General features: G+C 43.1%; 3 protein-coding genes across 3 annotated transcripts; all 3 read right to left on the reverse strand.

The window, feature by feature from the left end:
• Positions 1-2,525: 2,525 nt before the first annotated feature.
• Positions 2,526-8,508, reverse strand: LOC136442337 (ADP-ribose pyrophosphatase, mitochondrial-like). The gene is made up of 3 exons (XM_066439135.1): positions 8,392-8,508; positions 7,850-8,050; positions 2,526-2,939 (listed from the first exon to the last, which is right to left on the reverse strand). Exons 1-3 carry the CDS (start codon positions 8,506-8,508, stop codon positions 2,838-2,840), a joined length of 420 nt encoding a protein of 139 aa, XP_066295232.1. The 3' UTR covers positions 2,526-2,837.
• Positions 8,509-8,992: 484 nt separating this feature from the next.
• On the reverse strand, positions 8,993-21,524 carry LOC136442279 (transient receptor potential cation channel subfamily M member-like 2). Its single transcript, XM_066439051.1, has 9 exons — positions 21,202-21,524; positions 20,390-20,585; positions 19,817-19,994; positions 18,705-18,892; positions 17,884-18,035; positions 11,799-12,024; positions 10,791-10,976; positions 10,249-10,335; positions 8,993-9,427 (listed from the first exon to the last, which is right to left on the reverse strand). The coding sequence occupies exons 1-9, from the start codon at positions 21,431-21,433 to the stop codon at positions 9,292-9,294; spliced, it is 1,581 nt and encodes a 526-aa protein (XP_066295148.1). The 5' UTR covers positions 21,434-21,524; the 3' UTR covers positions 8,993-9,291.
• LOC136442263 (tripartite motif-containing protein 3-like) lies at positions 14,423-16,520 on the reverse strand. Its single transcript, XM_066439030.1, has one exon. The coding sequence runs from the start codon at positions 16,468-16,470 to the stop codon at positions 14,503-14,505; it is 1,968 nt and encodes a 655-aa protein (XP_066295127.1). The 5' UTR covers positions 16,471-16,520; the 3' UTR covers positions 14,423-14,502.
• Positions 21,525-21,537: the final 13 nt, after the last annotated feature.

Consider the following 21,537-nt stretch of genomic DNA (forward strand, 5'->3'; position numbering starts at 1 on the left):
TTATGTTCTTCTTGGTATTAAACTGTAGGAATTTTTACAGTTGTCAAAAAATGGGCAGATAATTTTGAATCAAATTAAGGTCTACATTCAGCACAGAAACAAGAGACACGATACAGTCAGGACACTTCATATATTTCTACTGTCGGCAAAAGACATAAAATCTGCAACAAAACCATACAGCTCACAGGGCTTGCTATAGTTGGAAACTAGGTCCTCATTCCAAAATATAAAGTTTAAGTCCAAAATAGTCTCTTCTTTAGAAACAGAATACACATACAGTGTAAGTAGCCAACCAAACAACAGACAACAAAATGCCTAAAAACCTGTTGTTACAAAAAGGTGCTGAAACGCCTTCACTTAAAACTTAAGTTAAAAAATGTCAACACTCTATGCTTAAAAAAAGGGTTTAAATGCAAACAACTTAAAAGTCTTTGGTTCACAGCATTCCCTGCAAACGTGGCCAAAAAAGATAAAAAGCTGCATGAAAATTTGCTCCTGAATCCGAAACATGATCAGTTAAACTGATTATCTCGCTTAAAGATTCAATCTAAAGATATTCATGATCTGCTCCATACACAATACTGTCATCCTGAAGACTCAAAGAACACTAACTTTATGTAAATGAAGGTAAAACATTCAGGTTAAATCATAAGATACAAGATTGACAACTGGCTAAAGTCTATAAAGAATCAAAGTTATCATAGCAGCATTTACAATACAGATGCCGAAACACAACACAACTTCATGAAAGTAATAACTACTGAAACTATTCAGCCCCACTCTTCAAGGATTAAGGCTTAACTTACAGCAGTGCAAAGGGCTCTGGAAAACAGCCCTAATATTGCTAGCTGTTAAAGACTTACTAGATTGAAACATAGGCTGTCAATTAATAAGTGGAAACAAATAGTATCGTATATAATAAATGATTTTCTGCATTTTTTCTTGAAAATGTTTACAGCAAAATGAACTTATGTGCAAAAAATATACTTACAACACATTAGAATGAATACAGAACATGATACAGAAAATGTACTAATCTAGAGACACACTGCTTCTTGCAGCTTGACATAGCTATGGCTACCACCTTGCAACAAGTCTAAATGAGGTTATACAAATGTAATTTGAAATCCTACGGAAATGCATAGTATAACGTTGGTTTCAAGTCGTACAATAAAAATTAACACGTTTTGTACCATGTCCCAAGTACCTTTTGTGCGTTCCTATACAGAAAAAAAATCTATAACATAATAGAAATGTAACATTTCAGATGACATGGTTCTTCATTCTGGTTATTCTAAAGAAGCAAATTCTATCATCAAATCATCTTTGGCAATCTAGCTCATCTTTTGATATGTATCTAATAAAAATCGCATTATGCTTATGTATTGGTTGTCATGTACCAATTATTAAAACTTACAGTAAACTTGAATATCAAAATAAAACACAATTCGACAAAACCATCAATGATAAGTATCATTAACCAGTAAAGAAGGCTTTCATTTCAGCTTCCTCATTTGCATATTTTGGAGTGACCAATCACAATGCACTGTCTTCTCTTTAGCACAAATCCTGACCAATCATTTGCAAAGCAGTGCATAAGATGAGTTCATGAGATATCTACTTTGCTAATTAGCCTCTTTCCTATCAAGCTTTAATTTGTATACAAAATATATATTTGTATACTTTCTCTACCAAAGTTGCAAATAGATTCTATCAATATCTGGTCTGCTTTGCAAACTAGAAATGTTTGGTCCTATCAACTAGTAACTATCTATCTACCTGGCTCTGCCGAAATTGCAAAAATATCTTTGCTGTGTAAACTAGAAAAAATATTTACCTTGACTTTTAAGAATTCTACCTCAGCTTGCTGTTTTTGAGGTTAAAGTTGCACACTCATAGTTCAGTGCTCACTGGCTGTATAAAAATCACATTACAAAGTGTGAACAGCTGCCTAGTGTCCAGTTACTGGAGGTACTAAGTCTACTGGTAGAATAAGTTGTAAGTTACAGGAAGGCATAGAATGTGCATACAATACATAACAGTACTTAAAATTGTTGCATAGAGACAAGAGCTTAGCTCCATTTTGCTGTTTCAGCTAGCATCAAAGAAATGGAACACAGTGTCCTGGAAAGGATTCATTCTGTGTTGTCAGAAGTTTACCCTGGCTTTAACATTAACTCTGACTCATAATTTTGAAAGGCACCCCTTAAGTTCAGGCGACATGCCCTGGGAAGCTCTGTACTCAGAAGTAGGCGTTGAGTCTGGCTGGAAGGCTAGCTGTACTCAGAAGTAGGCGTTGAGCCTGGCTGGAAGGCTAGCTGTACTCAGAAGTAGGCGTTGAGCCTGGCTGGAAGGCTCTGTACTCAGAAGTAGGCGTTGAGTCTGGCTGGAAGGCTAGCTGTACTCAGAAGTAGGCGTTGAGCCTGGCTGGAAGGCTCTGTAGTCAGAAGTAGGCGTTGAGCCTGGCTGGAAGGCTAGCTGTACTCAGAAGTAGGCGTTGAGTCTGGCTGGACGGCTAGCTGTACTCAGAAGTAGGCGTTGAGTCTGGCTGGACGGCTCTGTAGTCAGAAGTAGGCGTTGAGTCTGGCTGGAAGGCTCTGTACTCAGAAGTAGGCGTTGAGTCTGGCTGGAAGGCTCTGTAGTCAGAAGTAGGCGTTGAGTCTGGCTGGAAGGCTCTGTACTCAGAAGTAGGCGTTGAGTCTGGCTGGAAGGCTCTGTACTCAGAAGTAGGCGTTGAGTCTGGCTGGAAGGCTCTGTAGTCAGAAGTAGGCGTTGAGTCTGGCTGGAAGGCTCTGTACTCAGAAGTAGGCGTTGAGTCTGGCTGGAAGGCTCTGTACTCAAAAGTAGGCGTTAAGTCTGGCTGCTGCCTCCTGGATGACGGAAGCGTGGCTGGCGAACAGCTTCACGTGTCGGGACACCTCCTGCAACCTGCTGCCGGCCTGCAGGGGGGAAATACAGGTGAAACAATAATTGTTATTTGTTCACCTCATAGTTCCTAGTGGCACATAGGTCAGCAAGGTTCCTTAGTGTTTCAGTAGCACTCAGGGTATATATTTGAGTAATGCTAGCCCCAACCCCATTTCATGTTCCTTATCCGAAAGACGGGTGCAGCCCCAACCATGATGCCCTGTCCCAGGGTTGAACTGGGGTCTCAAAGTTACCAACTGATTGGAACCAGGAACTCAACTGTGATGCTGCTACCAGTTGAGCTACAGGGACATTCCTACAGGTGGAACACAGCAGGTGTACGTGTATATAAATTCCTTTTCTTGCCTTATAATATATACACTGTTAATGTTTGACATGCCAGTCCAAAGTCCATGGTTTCTGCAAAATCTAGATTCAAAAATGAGACAGTGATCTTTAAGTTTAGTCAAATGTTACAATGATTATCTTAGAGAGAGTAATGTAGACTATCAGGTATTGGACTTGCCGCAAATAAAATGACTTGTTTGCAATGTGTCAGTGTGAAGTGACCTGACATTGTTACATGCAGCTGAGGTTGTCCAAGTGAAAAATCAATACAGACTTTTCCACCGGCCGCATGGGGGTGTGTGTGGATAAGAATTTTTCTTTGTAATGAATATTTTAAGCAAGTTTGAAATATTCAGTCAAGTCAAAAGATGCTCTTAATTTTCTAAGGCATTGGAATGTAAGAACAGCTATCAAATGGGACAAATTAACAAGGTAGCAAAATCCCTATGATTGCCCCAAAGTCTCCCCTATGTAGGTTTTCAAGTGGGACCTGTCGTCCAAACAGTAAGTTTTAATCAATATTTCCATAGATTATGCTAAGAAGGGCACTTGAACAGGTAAAATGTTGCATCATTTTATGCTTAATTTGCATCTAGGAGAGAGAGTTGAATATAATCTAAGGCTAAAATGCAAATTGTCAAAAACGTTGGAACGTAAGTCATATTAAAACAAACATTTCTTGCCTTTGAAGAGTGAATAAGGCTTCTGTGAGCTAGTTATGGCACAAGAGCATAGCCACATGTGAACAAACCATAAAGGAGTGCTATATGAGAACATCAGAACATGTTCTACAATATGCAACTTAGACTGAAGGCTAAGTCCCTCCCATGGGGGACTACCCTCAGGCGCGCATGGGGGTGTGTATCACCAAGGTTTGATAAAACCCGCCTTGGTACTACTTGGTTGGGCTGGCATATTTGTATGTTGGCCTGTAAAACAGTATGTTTTACTAGTTGTCAGTCTAAGTTGCATATTCAAAACAACCTTAATTCAAAGTCAATTTCCAAATACAAAGTTAACATCATGGTTATAAATATATGTATCTTAGTTATAAGTTAAGGGTGAAATTTCTGAAACCCTATATATTATCCACATTCAAATAGTCGTGATCACAGTCTCAGTTCTTGCTTATGCTTAAGTCAAGAGCTGTAACAAAATATACCCCAATATAAGTTCACTTGTCATTTGACTGAAATCATGTATTTTCATCATTATTTTGTTTTTCAACAAAATCTTTGTAAGCTTTTTAAGTTGTAAGCACTTGACTTGATTTTTGTTCAAAATACCTTTTGAGCACAGTGCCACAGTGTACAATTCACAATTAAGTTTGATGGATTTTTGACATGTAACATTACAGTTCTGTTGGAACTATGCAAGCTGTTAATATTTTTGGGAACCAACGTCACAGCCCAATGTTTTTGTTAGCTTATTCAACAGTAAATCAGGGGTGTTTCAATAGGACTATTCCATTATCAAGGAAGAGAGAGCAAGAAGAATTAAATGCTTTTATAAAATGAAGTTTTGAAACATGACAAAAAGGTCATGTCATAGTATCTATCAAATTATCTGGTATATAATGTTATAAAGCAGAATTTAGTGTAAACAAATATAATATATATTAAGGAGAAAAAATAAATACTTGGTGCATAAAGTTTTTTGGCTGTGTTGTCAGATGTTCCGAGTGGAATGTCCCACGTAAACATTTGATCAACGTCCTAATATATTATGTTAAGTAGTGCTTTTCAGCAGGTAGAAACTTAGGCCGTTGTACAGTATATTGTGTAAAATTGGGGTGAATAAATGCAATTCATGCCTCAAGTTTAAGTGGGTGAATAAAAAACTCTTTCCCCAAATTGACTGAATGTGTCTCAGTTTCAAAAAGAGAACAACAGTCATCTATGAAGTTGTTATGGTACAGAAACATGGCCACAGGTGATCTTGGACACCTACTGATAGAGCGCATTGCTGACAATTTCAGAACACAGTTAGGGTTAATGGCCATTATTGGGCCGTGTAGTAGATAGACCATCCCCTTGCTCACGTAAGGGGGTGGCGTGCCTCGGTGGCTGAGCCCCTCTCCAGGGGGGTCTCCCCAGGGTCCTGGGCTGGTTACCTGGTTAGGACTAGCAATAGTCGGAGTGCTAGCCTGTAAAACTGGGCTAGGCTTCCACCTGCCAGGCCATGGGTTTAAACCAAGATTTTTTTTTGTTTTAAGTCCTGTATTTTCAGTATCGGGGCTTAAAACTAATTTTTGGAAATAGGTGCACTCAGGTGCACCACATAAAATAAAATGTAGAATGTCAGCAAACATACATGTAATTACAAAGTTTATTGCTACTGCCTCTCTTAAGAACTTCAATCTGTAATTCTATAGCTAACTTCAAAATTGATACGAATCCAAAGTACAACAAAAAGATATATTGCTTTTTCTAGTAAATATATTCCGGTTTTCTACCTGCCAGGCCATGGGGATGAACAAGAATATACAACTAAAGAAATTTCACTCAACACAACTTCAGTTTACAGTCTTCCTGGCCAGTAAGAATGGGCTACTAGCTAAGAGGTTTCTGTCTGTCAGGTCATGGGTTAAGCTGAGGCAAGATTCAGACACAGCTAACTGAAGAAAGTTTTACGTGCACAACTACACAACTTCAGTCTGGCCTGTACAATTGGGCTTTAAGGCTTACTAAATATATAACAATTACATAGCCAGCCTTCTTTCCAGCTATTGCCATGGGTTAAGACTCTGAACAAAGGTTTACAATTATAAGGAAATTTTACACAACACAGTAGCCTACCTGAGACTCAGTTTATATCAGGAAAACCATTCTATCACAGTGACCCCATTCACTCCGATCACTAGAAACCTAATTCCATGACTGGCTATAAATAAAGAATTGTCTCTCTGCATTTCATCCTATAGAGTAGTCTGGAGTCCAGTCTTGTCATATAACTTCAGTCCACATCCAGGCTAGCATAATATAGCAACAAGGGTATTTTAGCCTAGGTTTGCATTTTCAAAAAACATAATATTTGCTTTTTTTTTCAACTTTTCCTTTTTCAACATATTGCTTTGTTTTAAAACTAATTCCCTTTTCCCATAATAGTATCTGATATGTCTTAAATATATGACATTGTGTTTCTGTCAAAATACAACTTTCTATATATCTGCAACACTGTTACCTCAGATGTAAGCAATGGGTTTACTGTGGATAAAATACCTTCCGTTCAGCGCACCAAACACCTATTTTGTTCATGTGTAGTGACCTTGCAATGTTTAACCTTCGCGTGACGTAAATAGACAGTAAGCATTGGACTATTCCATTTGAGAACAGGAGAGAGGGGGAATGAAATATTTTCTCCCCAAAGGAATGTTATTCAACCAATGAAACTGATGTTATTAAAGCTCAGAAATACAACACAATAATAGGGAGGTGATTTCATTGAAAGTTCAACTAATGTTTTAGACTGTCTAACAATGTAGAGAGAGAAAATTTCCTACTTGCTTCTTTTTGAAGGTTGACATGTATGGGGACTATGGCCAGGTCTATGCAAATGTTTGACGTGTCTGCAAAATATGTTAAGCAGGGCTTCAGTCCAGGTAAGATGTTGTGTTTTTGAACTTTAAAGTCGTATGTAATATGGCTGAATGAAACTGTTGAAGGCTAAAATTCAAGTCAACAAAGAAAGAAGTTATTGCTCCAACTCTGTTTAACATCCCTTGTCTTAATGACATAATGAAAAGCTTTTAAGCACACACTTAGGCACACCGAAATAGCCACAAGTGAACAAGTCAACCCCCACCATGGCGACCTGGCACTGCTATTTATACAGTACGCCAAACGCAATGCTTAACGTCTTCTGATGAGTCCCTTTCCAGGGGGGGCTGCGCTGCATCATCGGCGTGATGATGCAGGGTGTCGAAATCTGGTTGGGCTGGCCCAGTCTCACATGCTGGCCCTTAAAACCGGCTGGGCCCCTTAACCGGCCATTGGCTGAGGTTGAGCATTGCTTACAACTAAGGAAGTTTCACACCACACTCACATCATCATCATTCATCCGGATTACTCCGGTGAGATACAATCAATAAATAAATTTTTTCCAGTACGATCTGTCCTTAATTGAATTCATGGCGGATAATAATGCAGAACCTGTGATTCCGGTGTATCTTTACACTCTACATACCTTCACCTAATATTGACTAGGTCACATCAACTTCTAAAAGCCATTTCCCAACTTTAGGGGGCACCAAGCTGAAAGTCATCTAAAATTGGGTGTGATTGCAAAGATGATGAGGGGATGTTATATGAAAAACTTACATGTACTTATAATTACTGCCCTTTATGCCACCAGACATCTGTATACCTGTATCTGTATAGCCGGTGTAACCCCCCTTCGGCGTAACAGCTTGCAACATGCAGGGCAGCTTTTATGAAAAAATATGCAATTCAATGTTGAACTAGATGCAATATGACATTGTGTAGTCTACTTACTCACGCCAGGATTGGACTTCAGAGCCACATGAGAAGCTGCCGAATCCAGAGTGCCACGGTGCACCATCATCTGAAAAGATGGAAGGATGCCTACTACTTACGGTGACCATCTCCTCCTCCAGGAAGCCTTCCCCGCTCTCGTAGTGGAAGTGCCAGGCCTCCGTCTCGACCCACGCTCCGTCCGTGTTCCGTGGGTCGTCCACGTAACCCCGGTAGATCATGGCCGCTGAGAACGTCTCGATGGGGTCGTCCCGCTCCGAGGGAGGGCCGTCTCTTTCATCCGCTGCGTACGCTTCAAACAGCTAAAATTCAAAACATCAGTGCATCACCATTGAGCAGATTCATCATATTTTCTCTTTTCAATTTTGTGTTCTACATCATGATCAGAATCCATAAAAACTTTTTAATAACATCAATCTATGAATGACCATATTATCCGTATTTAACTCTAAATTAAGAGCATGCCAGTCAGTCAATCAATTACAATTGAAGCTATCAATGTCTATTTTCTTAATTCTGAACCTCTCGCATAAGCTCAGTATCTTATTAAGATGGCTGGGAACCAAAGAATTGAATTAGTGTTGCCTTATTGCAAAAAACTGAAACCATACATGTGAAGTGCCTGTGTGACCTTGACCCTCACCTGTTTGACCTTGCTCTCGTCCATGTGCCTGTCCACCACTGCAGGTTGTTTCCCCAGTGCCTTGGTGCAAAACACTTGGTAGAGCACACTGTACTTACTCTCCAAACCTGCTGTCATCACCTGGACAAATCAATCAATCAATTACCTGACCAATCAATTAAACAATCATTCAGTCAGTCAGTCAACTGACAAAAAAGCAATCAATCAATCACAGACTGTTTGCCAAATGTCAGTTTTCCAGTTTTGTTGTGAAATTCTGATTTATGCAAAAGTAGCTATTATTATTAATATTAACTTTTATCCAATGCAAAAAATGTCCCATTCAACCCAAATTTATCTCAATGGCAGCCACAGTGATTTGGCCAACTTACCCCAGGTATGGCCTACTCCTTGAAATCTGTCTCCTTTCAATTTCTAAGTTAACTATGCATGCATGTACTGCATGTAAGGGTGCTAAAACTCTGTTTTCATGCTAATATTTCAATATCATTTTCTACGTTCCGAGAACCAACCAATAAAATTGGTGTGGCCTTACCTGACAATATGTACAGCTCCCCCCCAGAATGGCAAAGTGCAAGTGATCCATGGCCCACTTTATCTGTCAGTGACAGTGTCCAACTCACCCCGGGTATGGCCCACTCCTCGAAGTCTGGCTCCTTGTAAGACAGAAACTCCAGAACTCTCTTCCCCTCCACCAGCAGATACTCCTCCTGTTCACTCACTCACTCACTAACTAACTAACTCACTCACTAACTAACTAACTCACCCCGGGTATGGCCCACTCCTCGAAGTCTGGCTCCTTGTAGGACAGGAACTCCAGAACTCTCTTCCCCTCCACCAGCAGATACTCCTCCTGTTCACTCACTCACTCACTAACTAACTAACTCACTCACTAACTAACTAACTCACCCCGGGTATGGCCCACTCCTCGAAGTCTGGCTCCTTGTAAGACAGAAACTCCAGAACTCTCTTCCCCTCCACCAGCAGGTACTCCTCCTGCTCGTCTCCTGTGGCAGGGTCCACTGAACGCTTCCACCTGCATGGTAAAAGGTAAAGGTAAAGCAGGCATCCTCAATTGAGGTGAAGCATAATGCTTTTTCAAGTAGCTAGTGGTAGTGCAATGCGGCTTCGCTACGGCTCGCGTTTTTTGCCAAGCACACCGGGTCACCCCTGGGCCTACTCTTCTCGATAAGTGTGTTGGGTTTTTTCACGTGCAGATGTTTGGCGCCCTAAAGCTTCCTCATACACGGGGCCGCCGTCTTTACGTCCCCATCCGATAGGACGATGCGCATCATTTCCAGTCATGTCCAGGCCCGGGCGCGAACTCGGGCCGCTGGCTCCACAGAATTTGAACCAGATGTGGTGAGAGGCAGAGTGCGCAGACCTCTACACCACGCGGACACGACACGAAATTTTTTATATAGAAAGTTGGACGGCCCTTTTTTTTTTTGTCAGATGAGAAATACCCTCTTTAAAAAGTTGAAAAGCCATTATACTTGCCCTACTATATGTTGTATGTTGTAGCAATTAATTGTATATTGTTGTACCATAAATATGTAATGATATATGTTGATAGAGTGTATCTCTGTTATATTGTATGACCCTTACCTCTTCCCTCATGACCTCAATGAAAAGCGGCCTGCGTGCCAATTTGAGCTTATCATGAATAAACAAAGGGTCAAACAAACAAACCAAATGAGAGCACAATTATTCGTAAACGTTAACTATTGCCGGTGAACATTGGTTGATGTCAAGAGTTCATCAGAAGCGTCGGAAGATGAATTCCTTTTGGTTGCATACCTGAGAGCCCATATAATTACAGTTAGACTGCCTGTCACACCCATAACTACAAGTCACCTTGTGCAGATGGCCAGCATGCTGTGGTTTGGTCCCCACCTGAACAGCGCCCCCTTGCCTCTCAGCCCGGTCCTGCCCATCGGGTTCCTGCAACACGGAACACCAGGCAGATCAATTTAGGGACAATCTTCTACATAAAACAGCCTTGCAGAATTCTATCGCTGAATATGTCCAAAGAAGTGAGTTGGCTAACCAACATTTCTTTGGTTGGTTGATTTGTTTGTCACCAAAAGTACATAACACACAATGTGCTATGAACACGATTTTGGGGAGGTGTTTCCGAACATGTTTTAAGAAGGTATCTTGCATCCGATCCATATCCAACCATATTTCACTGGACCTCATGATTGATATGATGTCAACATAGAAACAATCTGGAGGTTGGTGATCTGTCTGACAGTGTACGCATTTTGCCTGTAATTTTCCTTTAATTCATGTACTTATCTGAGATGGTTTGAATGCTAACTGTTAATAGTTTATATAGATTTCAGAATCAAAATAAGAAAAAAAACAGTTTGGCCTTAGAAGACTACACCGCTTACTGAGGTACACCCTCTGAAGTGATGTTGTAGCGGATCCCCACTCCTGTGTTCTTGTCTTCGATCCACGACCTTCGATCGACCTCCATGACCTCCTCCAGCTCCTCCCTCTCGCCCCCCTCCCCCTCGTGCCAGATCTTCATCTTGTACCCGACAACCTCGTTCCAAACAGGTGCCGGCTTCTGGGTCCTGAAAATGAAAAAATGTCATCACTGTGTTGTCAAATTGCTGAATGGCGAGGCTTCCCTTGCCAAACTGTTGTCTAATGTAGCATTAATGCCAGAAATACATATGCAGCACTAATGCCTGGTTAGTACACACTGCCATGGTAATGTCATGTTAATTATGGCTGTTCAAATGCCAGTCCCTCAATGTCCTAGCAGCCATGCCTTGGACCAAGGCTTGAACCAATTAATAAGTGGATACAAAATAGAGAGGTCCCAGATTTGACTCCTGTTAGCTAGAAGTTGTGTCCTTGGGAAAGGCACTTTGCATGACTTTCTTCACTCCACCCGGGTGTAAAATTTAAAAAAAAGAAATGACCTCGGTTGGGGAGATAAAAGGGTAGTAGGATAGGGGGATGAGCTCCACTTTCCAAAATGTTTCTCTCACTCCTGTGGCCTTTATCTTTGGTAAACTTTTTTTTCTCCATTTATTGTGTGTACTAGTTAGTTTGACCTTGAACTGACCTTGGATTGACCTCGTCAGCAAACTGGCGGAACCACTCCGAGAAGTACTCCATGGGCGCGGTGTAGCGCGGAGGGTCGTACTCCACGAATAGCACCCTCCTTTACTGACCATTCCCCCATCACGCTTATCCATAATGTAGTTAGTTTGACCTTGAACTGACCTTGGATTGACCTCGTCCGCAAACTGTCGGAACCACTCAGAGAAGTACTCCATGGGCGCGGTGTAGCGCGGAGGGTCGTACTCCACGAATAGCACCCTCCTTTACTGACCATTCCCCCATCACGCTTATCCATAATGTAGTTAGTTTGACCTTGAACTGACCTTGGATTGACCTCGTCTGCAAACTGGCGGAACCACTCAGAGAAGTATTCCATGGGCGCGGTGTAGCGCGGAGGGTCGTACTCCACGAACAGCACCCTCCAGGGCACGTACTTGTCGAACACCGGGAAACGCTTCTTGTTGGTGCCGAAGTAGGGAGACTGTCTGGCCGCGATGTGGAGCACTGCTCCGGTCTGGGTGGTGGGGACTCCCTCAACCTCTTGATTTTCTGCAATGTATGATTTAAGTTTGAATAAATATTTAAATATACACTCAAACCGGTGCAATGGCCTAGTGGGTAGAGTGTTCGCCTTGCATACTGTAGGTCATGAGTTCGAACCCTGGCCGGGTCATACCAAAGACTTAGCATTTGTGAAAGAGTATAATGATAGTTAAACACAGTCACCACTACCAGTGGACTAGCCCCCTGCTGTAGTGACTTGCACAATGTTGTGTGGCCCAAGGGCTGCCAAAACAGAGATGGGCGCCACCATATGCACCGTCTGTCACGGGAAGCTTAAGATATTTAAAGCTGCAATACTGCAGATATGATAGAGTTAACTTCAATTAATAAAACTTACATATTAAAAGGAAGTTAGATTTAAAGTGAGTGAAAAAGTGCTCCAGTCTGGGTGGTCGGAACACTTTCAACCTCTGCTCTCTGTAACGCACAAACTTTACACATAAGGAAGGCTGTGATATTGATGACAACATTGAATTAAGATTGTATCTAGAGTATGGGTTTGAAGTTGGGTCAAAGGTTTAGGTGACTGCCTGGCTGCAATGTGCAGAGATACTTCACTCCACCTGGTGATCAGAACATGCAGCATCCACCAGGACTAGTCTTAAATCAAAACATCCGATAGTTTTATGTCTTGTATTGCATTTATGTGACTCTTTTGTGTAATGTTGCTGTTAGTATGGCTGCTGTCCTGCCTGTATTTTCTGTGCAATGTATTTCAATCTGAGCTAACAGTTCAGCAAGCGGAATCAGCAGATGTTGCTATTATAATAATTTCTCACCTCTAGTCTTGCATTAAAAAATGATAATTTTATACACCCCCAGAGCACTATTGAATAAGGTACATTCAAAATCTTAATATTATTTAATTCTAAAACGACCTTGTCATTCTCTCGGACACAAAAACACCACAACACATTTCTCATATCAGTTTCAGTTTATTTGTCTCAAAACAATGACTTACAGTGTAACTCAATGTACAATGTAGATGGATGGAAAATTCATTTTGAGCACCATAATGATCTAACCTAATCCTTTCAAACATGTTTTTGTAGGTTTTTGTGGAAGATTTAGTCATTGCTTATTACAAAGTTTGTGAATTATCAATGTACAGCCAGTGGCAAAGTTTGACTACATTCAATTAAGTTCAGAAGTTCTGGAGTACAGAAACTGTGTGGTTCCAGAAGGTCACCACCAGCTGACCCTGTGTTGCCACGGCAACAGCCCGAGGCCCCCTCCTGTCTGTGGTGATGTGTCTGAGGAATTTTCCTGTCTTGTCAAACATCTCCACACGTTTGTTTCCACTGTCTGCCACGATGATGTTACCTGCCCTGTCTGTACAGATGCCACAGGGCCTGCAGAGCTGACCTTCACCACTTCCCTCACCTCCAAACTTGAACACAAACTGTCCGCCCTCGTTGTACACACAGACAGAACTGCTCTCACAGTCTGACACAAGAATGTTCCCTTCCCCGTCAACACTGATGTAGATTGGGTTCTCTAACTGTTACATTTGTTTCCTGTCAACACTTCTCACAAGTGTCCCATCTTGCCTGAACTCCAGCACTTCACCACGTGGGCTGCCCCCATCTCCTGTGGTGGTGTGTGTGACGAAGACATGGTTCCTCCTGGTGTCTACAGCAACTCCTCTCCACCACCCTGAGTTGTTCAGGTCGATCTTCCTCAGTTCGTTGCCATGTTTGTCATACTGCACAGCTAACTCAGTAAGACCCGCCCTCCCCACCACCCACAGGTTCCCCTCCCCATCCACTGCCACATCGTGTGGAACCAAGTTCTGCTCATTTGTTGTGAACTGTCTCACAAATGTTCCCTGCAGGGTGAAGACTTGGATTCTCCGGTTCCAGCAGTCACCTACAAATATCTCCCCTTCATCTGACACTGCGACTCCAAAAGGAAGGTTGAACTGTCCTGTTTCTGCTCCCTTTCCACCAAACGTCATTTTCTCAGACAGATGATTCACTCGTCTTTGGTTACCATGGTGATGACCCCTTCTGCTTGGAGTAGCAGGTACTGTACTAGTTGTAGGTGTCTCTAAACTTGACGGTGCAGCTGCCATATTTTTGTTCCCTTCTGACATGGCAGCCACACCTGAAGTCAAAGTCCAGCTTGCAGCATGTTGATTGTGTTAAGTCCAAAGGTCATGAGATATTATGAGCCATTTTAAAGCGAGCACTTGCCGGCCATGGGCTACCATGGGCTTACTGAAACAATTAAGAGTCTGCCTGTAATCAAAATGGCCTGAAACCTGTTCAGTCACTAAAACCATCACAAGGCTTAACAAAGGTTTGTACAAAGAGAGAAAAATCTCAATTTTTCTTTGAATTTGCCCTTAATATTGGGTCATGTACTAAATGTACTAATTGAATCAAAAGTTTGAGAACTTCACGGTTTTAAAATTCTACAATCATAGCTAGTCTATACAAGCTATGAAAGCTTGACTCTAGATCAGAAGTTCTCAAGTATGGAAACTGTGTGGTTCCAAAAGGTAACCACAAGCTGTCCCTGTGTTGCCATGGCAACAGTCTGCGGCGCCTTCATGTCTGTACCGATGTGTTTGAGGAATCTGCCTGTCTTGTCAAACATCTCCACACGGCTGTTTCCACTGTCTGCCACGATGATGTTAGCTGCCCCGTCTGTACAGATGCCATGGGGATTGTACAGCTGACCTTCACCACTTCCCTTGCCTCCAAACTTGAACAGAAACTGTCCGTCCTCGCTGTACACATAGACACAGTGATTGCCGCAGTCTGACACTAGAATCCTCCCTTCCCCGTCCACAGTCATGTACACTGGGTTCTTCATGCCCTGCAGCTGACCCACAGTTCTCACAAGTGTCCCATCTGGCTCGAACACCAAAACTTCCCCATGAATATTGAGCCAGTCTCCCGTGGTTTGTGTGATGAGGATGCGGTTCCTCCTGGTGTCCACGGCAACCCCTCTGTCAAACTGGCACTTTGTCTTCTGTAGGTCAAACTTCCTCAGCACCCTGCCCTGTTTGTCGTACTTCACAGCAAAGTCATGATCAGCAGAGTCTGTCCCCCCGACCACCATGCCCTGTTTGTCGTACTGCACAGAAAACGCAAAGCATTTCTCCCCCACCACCCACAGGTTCCCCTCCCCGTCCAGGGCCACATCTTGTGGCTTCATCTCCTGGCCACGTGACACGACTGTCGGGAACTGTCTCACAAATGTTCCCTGCAGGGTGAAGACTTGGATCCTCCGGTTCGCCGCGTCCACAACAAAGATCTCCCCATCATCTGACACTGTCACACCACTTGGACTGTTGAACTGCCCCGTTCCCGATCCCTTCCCACCAAATGTCACCTTCTGAAGCCGATGCCTGCCTTGCCTTTGGTTACCATGGTGACAACCTGTGACCCCTGTTGCACCAATCTCATCAGCAGCATCAGATGTAGGTGCTACTGATGAGATAGGTGCCACTTGCTCTTGGTTGCCCTGGTGATGACCTTTGCCCCTTGCTGCAGGTGCTGCTGGGATTGGTGCAGATCGGAGAGGCTGGACTGTCACATGTCCCAATACTGGCACTGGGGTGTCTGTGGGCTGAAAGACAGCAGGCTGGGTTTGTACAGGAGTTGGGGCTGCTTTTCCTCTATACTTTCCTACCACCTCTGCCAACGCGGTTTCCTGACTAAGTAGCCCTAGCCCTCCCTGCTCCATTTCTTGTTCTGCTCGATCACAGACAGCAGACAGTTCACTAACATCTGCCAAAACTATGTCCCTTCCATTTTCTATCCTTTCCAAGTTCTTCCCTTTGTTCTGTTCTGCTTCAGACAGGAGCTGGTCTTTTCTCTCTGTGAGTTTCTGCACCATTTGGTTGTAGGCCTGAATGATGTTGTTTTTGGTATGCTGTATCTGTTCATTCAGGGTTTTCTCTTCTTCCGCAAGACCTCTGATAAAGCCACAGTAACTTTCCAGAATGTTCCTCCCCTCATTGATCAAGGCCTGGACTGTAGATCTCATTTCTTGTGCGGCTTTTTTGATGGTTGTTGTGCGATGATCATCATGGGCTGCCTCTAGACACAGTTCGCAAATAGACAAATGGCATGGTTTACAATAAAGCTTCAACTTCTCAGAGGGGTGAAAGTTGCACCTGCTTCCAGCTTCTTGAGGTAGTCCGCTTGTTTCTTCTGACAGCGTTGCCTTCTGTTGGAGTGTAGCACACAGACTTGTTACCAAATGATTATCTGGCAAACCTGCCACCCCCTGAGGTGGTAGACTGACCTGTAGGCGACAGTTTGGGCACTGGAAGGTCCCTCCCCTCCCTGCATGGTCCTGTAGGCAGTCCTGACAGAAGGTGTGCTGACAGGGCAGCACCTTGGGCCTAGTGAACAGCTCCAGACAGATGCTGCAGGACAGTTCCTCACGGATTTGTTTCCCCAAAGCAGCTGCCATGATTTTTCTTTCCTCTGAGTTTGTAGCCCCGCCCCAAGTCAAAGTACAGGTCAGGAAGTGTTTGTTTTGGTCTAGTCCAATTAGAGGTAGAACCATTTTGATGCACCTTCAAGACTTTTGCCTGTTTTACAACATAGTAAGAAACTACAATCGCCTTAAGTGGCATTAATGGCAAGAAGAAAATGACACAGTTGGTTAGAAAAGATACAATTCATTGTGAAATAAAGTCGATATAGGAATTCAGCAGTCTTCTGACAGTGTTCAAGTGAGTGTGGAAGGCAGAAAGGAATTGACCAGTTCTCCAACTTCAAGATTTCCTGCTAAGGCACTTTTTTCCATGTTAGCATAGACTTAAGTTTTCTTAATGTCAAAAAGTTTGCCAGCTACAGTTTAAATGTACTGTTGTCAATGTGCAGCTGTAGTACCCCCTTCACTGATTTTCAAGATGGTACAGTCCAACGTTAATGATTGACGAATGACGCAGTGAGTTGGGCGAGTGTTTGCCAAGTGCCCTTTCATCCTGAGTTGAGGTTAACCCAGGCATGCCAGTCCCCTGCTCTAGTATGGGACAGTCCAGTGAACTTTGAACTGTAGACAGATTACGGGCACTACATATTGACCCAGTCAATATTTTCTGAGAAAGAAGTGTGTACATGAGTGTGGGTTATAGCTTTTATGTCTAGACTGGGTATAGCCTTTATATCATACATGAAATTGGGAAAAATCCAGGTATGGAAAGAAATCTAACAGCATTAGAATGCTCTCCTAAATGGCAAAGATAACTATGAACACAGCTTGGATAGCAATACCTTTGGGAGCAACAGTTGCCATGGCAACACATCTCTGTTGCATGATCTCAGCGGTGAGCATGCTCTACTTCTAAATTAACAAGCAACATACTAAACAGCAACAGTTTCCATAGTAACAGTAACCATGGCGACCCACCTTTCTTCATCAGCAAATGCTTGATGGTCTCCAGGGTGAGCATGCTCTCCTGCATCATCTTCTAAAGTACCTTACATTGGAACAGTTTCCATAGCAACAGTAACCATGGCGACCCACCTTTCTTCATAAGCAGATGTTTGATGGTCTCCAGGGTGAGCATGCTCTCCTGCATCATCTTCTAAAGTACCTTACATTGGAACAGTTTCCATAGCAACAGTAACCATGGCGACCCACCTTTCTTCATAAGCAGATGTTTGATGGTCTCCAGGGTGAGCATGCTCTCCTGCATCATCTTCTAAAGTACCTTACATTGGAACAGTTTCCATAGCAACAGTAACCATGGCCACCCACCTTTCTTCAGTAGGAGATGTTTGATGGTCTCCAGGGTCACCATGCTCTCCTGCATCATCTTCTAAAGTATCTTACATCGTAACAGTTTCCATAGCAACAGTAACCATGGCGACCCACCTTTCTTCATGAGGAGGTGCTTTATGGTCTCCAGGGTGAGCATGCTCTCCTGCATCATCTTCTCCACCTTGACGACGCGGTCGTGGAGCCGGTCGTGTCTCCTCCTCACGCGGACGTCCAGCTGGGACAGGTCCTCGCTAACCTGCTCGTAGCTGGAGAAGGCGTGAAGAAGAAAAGAAACTTTTAAGGACAACATTTGGGTCTTAATTTTGACTTGAAGTTCCTGAACCCTCCCAATTCGTTTTATATAACAGCTATTGGTACTTAGTAGTACTAATCACCTCTGCAACATACTACTGGAAATACAGAAGTTGTAGAGAGGAAGGAGATTGTAAAAAAGAAATATCACTTTGAACGAAATTCAGTATGAGTCACTTTTCTCTTCATCTGACTAAGCTGCCATATTCTTCTGCCTAGAATTGAAGCTGTGAGCACATTAAACTTTCAGAAGAAGTTGAAACCTCCCCTAACTCTAACACTGTCATAAACCACAACCCCAAAACTAATCCAAACATAACCCAAACTCACACTGCAGTCTGTGTTATCTGTCTGTCTTCTCCTGAGCTGTCTGCTTTCTATACCTTCTGTTGAAGATGTGACAACAAGTCTTCCAGAAACTGAACCCATAGTCCTAGGACTCACACTCTCACTAACCCGGACCTAAAACCCAAACTCACACTTCAGTCTGTGTCATCTGCTTGTTCTCCTGAGCTGTCTGCTTCCTCTGCCTGGAGTTGAAGCTGTGAGCACACGATTCCAGAAACTGAACCAATAACCCAAGGACTCACACTCTCACTAACTCTAACCCAAGCACAACTCACACTTCAGTCTGAGTCATCTGCTTGTTCTCCTGAGTTTCTTGTTTCCTCTGTCTGGAGTTGAAACTATGAGCACACGACTTCCAGAAGCTGAACCTGTCCTCATCCACCTCCTCCCCATCCGGCACATCCAACCCTCCGTCCACCATGTCCTGGCTGGAGTAGGTCTTCTCACCATATGCTACCCGGATCTGAGGGGGATATGTTCATTTTCTCAGTAAAAACAAGAACATGTAATATATTTTATCACAACTTAGTGATTGGTAGTACTGTATCTAGGTAAACATAATGTAGCTCTTGCAAGCATGTCCATAGGTAGCCTGAATTCAATCAAGCCTCATGGGACTGCTCGCCGCCCTGTAACGGCCTCACAACCCAAGAGCTTGATGGCTTTGGCCGCTAACTGAAGGGAATCCTCCTTTCTAAATATGGATAATCTATGCAGCTGTCATCAGCCCACAGAGCTGCCTGCCCAGGCCAGAATCTAGTTGCTAAGGATCTATTGCAGTTGCTATCCAGTGATTGACAGAGGCAGATGTCTGATCTGCAGGTGGTAGGAAGAGAGTTTCACAGGCCGTTTCTCTGTACTTTGAACATTTTTCGGCAGTCAAGTCTTTTCTTGTTGGATTTTCAAACTTGTTTTTTGATGTGGGAGAAACTGACATTGTCTGCCTCTAAAGGAACAGATAAACTAAGGAGGTTTAAAATCCCTTTTAACAGGCTTGGATACATCTCATTTCTCACCCTCCCAACATCTGGATCTCATTTCCCATCCCTTCCTCCCCGTCTACCTGTGGTGCCAGTTGTGACAGCTAACAGACAGGATAACTAGCTGGCGATGGGGACCTGGCTGAAATCCTGGCCTCTGATTGGTGTTACTATTTTTGATAACAGCTCTCCTGGCTTAGAGCTAGTCGAGCACAAACTCCGCGGGGAGGGGAGAGAAACCCCCGGACAGCTGGAGTTTGTGTTATACAGACTAGTCCATAGGAAATCACATTTTCTTTGCAACACCAACCAACCAACCAACCAACCAACCAACCAACCAACCAACCAACCAAACAAACAAACAAACAAACAAACAAACAAACAAACAAACAAACAAACAAACCCACCTTGGTGACAATGCGGCACTTCCAGCACCAGCACATGTACCTCCCCAGCATGTAGACATAGTGGAACACCACCAGCGGCGGAGGCAGGCTGTCGCGACGGTCAAGGTCGATGATCAGCTTGTAGCGCTGAAACATCCAGATTTCCCGCGACTCCCCGCGAACCCTCTGGTACGTGTCACTGCAAAATTAAGAAAGATACGTGATTGTTAAATGCAGAATTGAGGTACTGTATCTCAAACTTTTAAGTCCTAAATCTTGTATAGAGATGATAAATATAGTATACAAGTCATCCTACTACCCACAAACCCTGTGGTATGCGTCACTGCAAATAAAGACACATTGTTAAATACAGGATTGAGAAACAAATTCTACAAAATTAACTTAAACGTAACTTTTTATCATGATAACCTAGATCTGAATTCTAGCACTTGTTGAGCTGATACTTCTAGATTTTCAAGGACTAACCTGCACTCCATGGTACATGTCACTGGAAATAAAGATATAATATGGTATATTCATTCTTCTATCTTGAAAAAAGGCATCAAGATCATACTAGTACTAAGTTGAACTCACTTGAACATAGCGAAGAGCACCGTGAGGAGTCCGAAGCGCACACAGATGAGGTAGAAGCTGAGGGAGATGTAGAGGTACCAGTGGCCCTCGCACACGTCCGAGGTCTCCGCAGGACACGTTTCCATGGTAACATTAGGCAAGTACCAGCTGGGAGGCTGGTCAGGCGGCGGCACCACAACCAGCCCTTCACAGTTACCTGGGGAGAAATAATCAAAATATTTTCAAACGTAAAGCCGCTGCAGTTTTTTTTCTCAAGTTTCATTTTGATTTCATCTTAAATCCTTATTTTAAATTTTCATTTGATTGAAATTGCAACAAAACAATACAAAATTACAATATTGATATTTAAATCAATCAAAACAATCTATGGCTCCTGACTTGAGTGTATTTCCTGATGAGGGGGGATATAGACTCAGTCCTGTTTGCGACCACATTTTTAAGATTGACGTAGAGATTGATTATTGCATTGTTTTTTGCTTCAATAGTTGTGTGGATGCCATTCCCTGTAACACTAGAGTGTTATGTACACTGAACCATTGCAAAAATAGCTTTCAAATTGTCACCTTTCAAGTAAGCCATATAGGTGTGGGCCATTCGTTCAGCCAGAATTTCCAGAAAGTACAATCTCATGTAGGTGTGTCTGATTGTAAAAATGCATCAGATCATATGTAACGGTGCAGCTTCAAAACCCCCAAAGTTCCCACCTTCCAAGTATCCATAGGGGGTGAGTCTGACATAGAACCAGGTGGCCATGTTATAAGGCTGTCTACTAACTTTAGCTCTTAAAGCAAAGAGACTTAAGACTTGTGTACCTTCCAAGTATCCATACGGAGTGAGCCAGACATGTAGCCAGGGCCTCCAGACCAGCATCTCCACCACGTCGCTGTCCAGTTCGTGCCACGGCTGCAGCAGGATCTGAGACACCACGCCGTGGATGCACATGAACACCACCAGCAGACGGAAAAACACCACAAGGTCGATCTGGATCTGGAAAAAAGGGGAAAATGTGATCACACATGGGATCTGGATCTGTAGGATCGCCATAATGATACGGCTGCAGCAGGATCTGAGACACCACGCCGTGGATGCACATGAACACCACCAGCAGACGGAAAAACACCACCAGGTCGATCTGGATCTGGAACAAA

The sequence above is a fragment of the Branchiostoma lanceolatum genome, chromosome 9, assembly GCF_035083965.1.
Source record: "Branchiostoma lanceolatum isolate klBraLanc5 chromosome 9, klBraLanc5.hap2, whole genome shotgun sequence".
Lineage (NCBI taxonomy): Eukaryota > Metazoa > Chordata > Leptocardii > Amphioxiformes > Branchiostomatidae > Branchiostoma > Branchiostoma lanceolatum.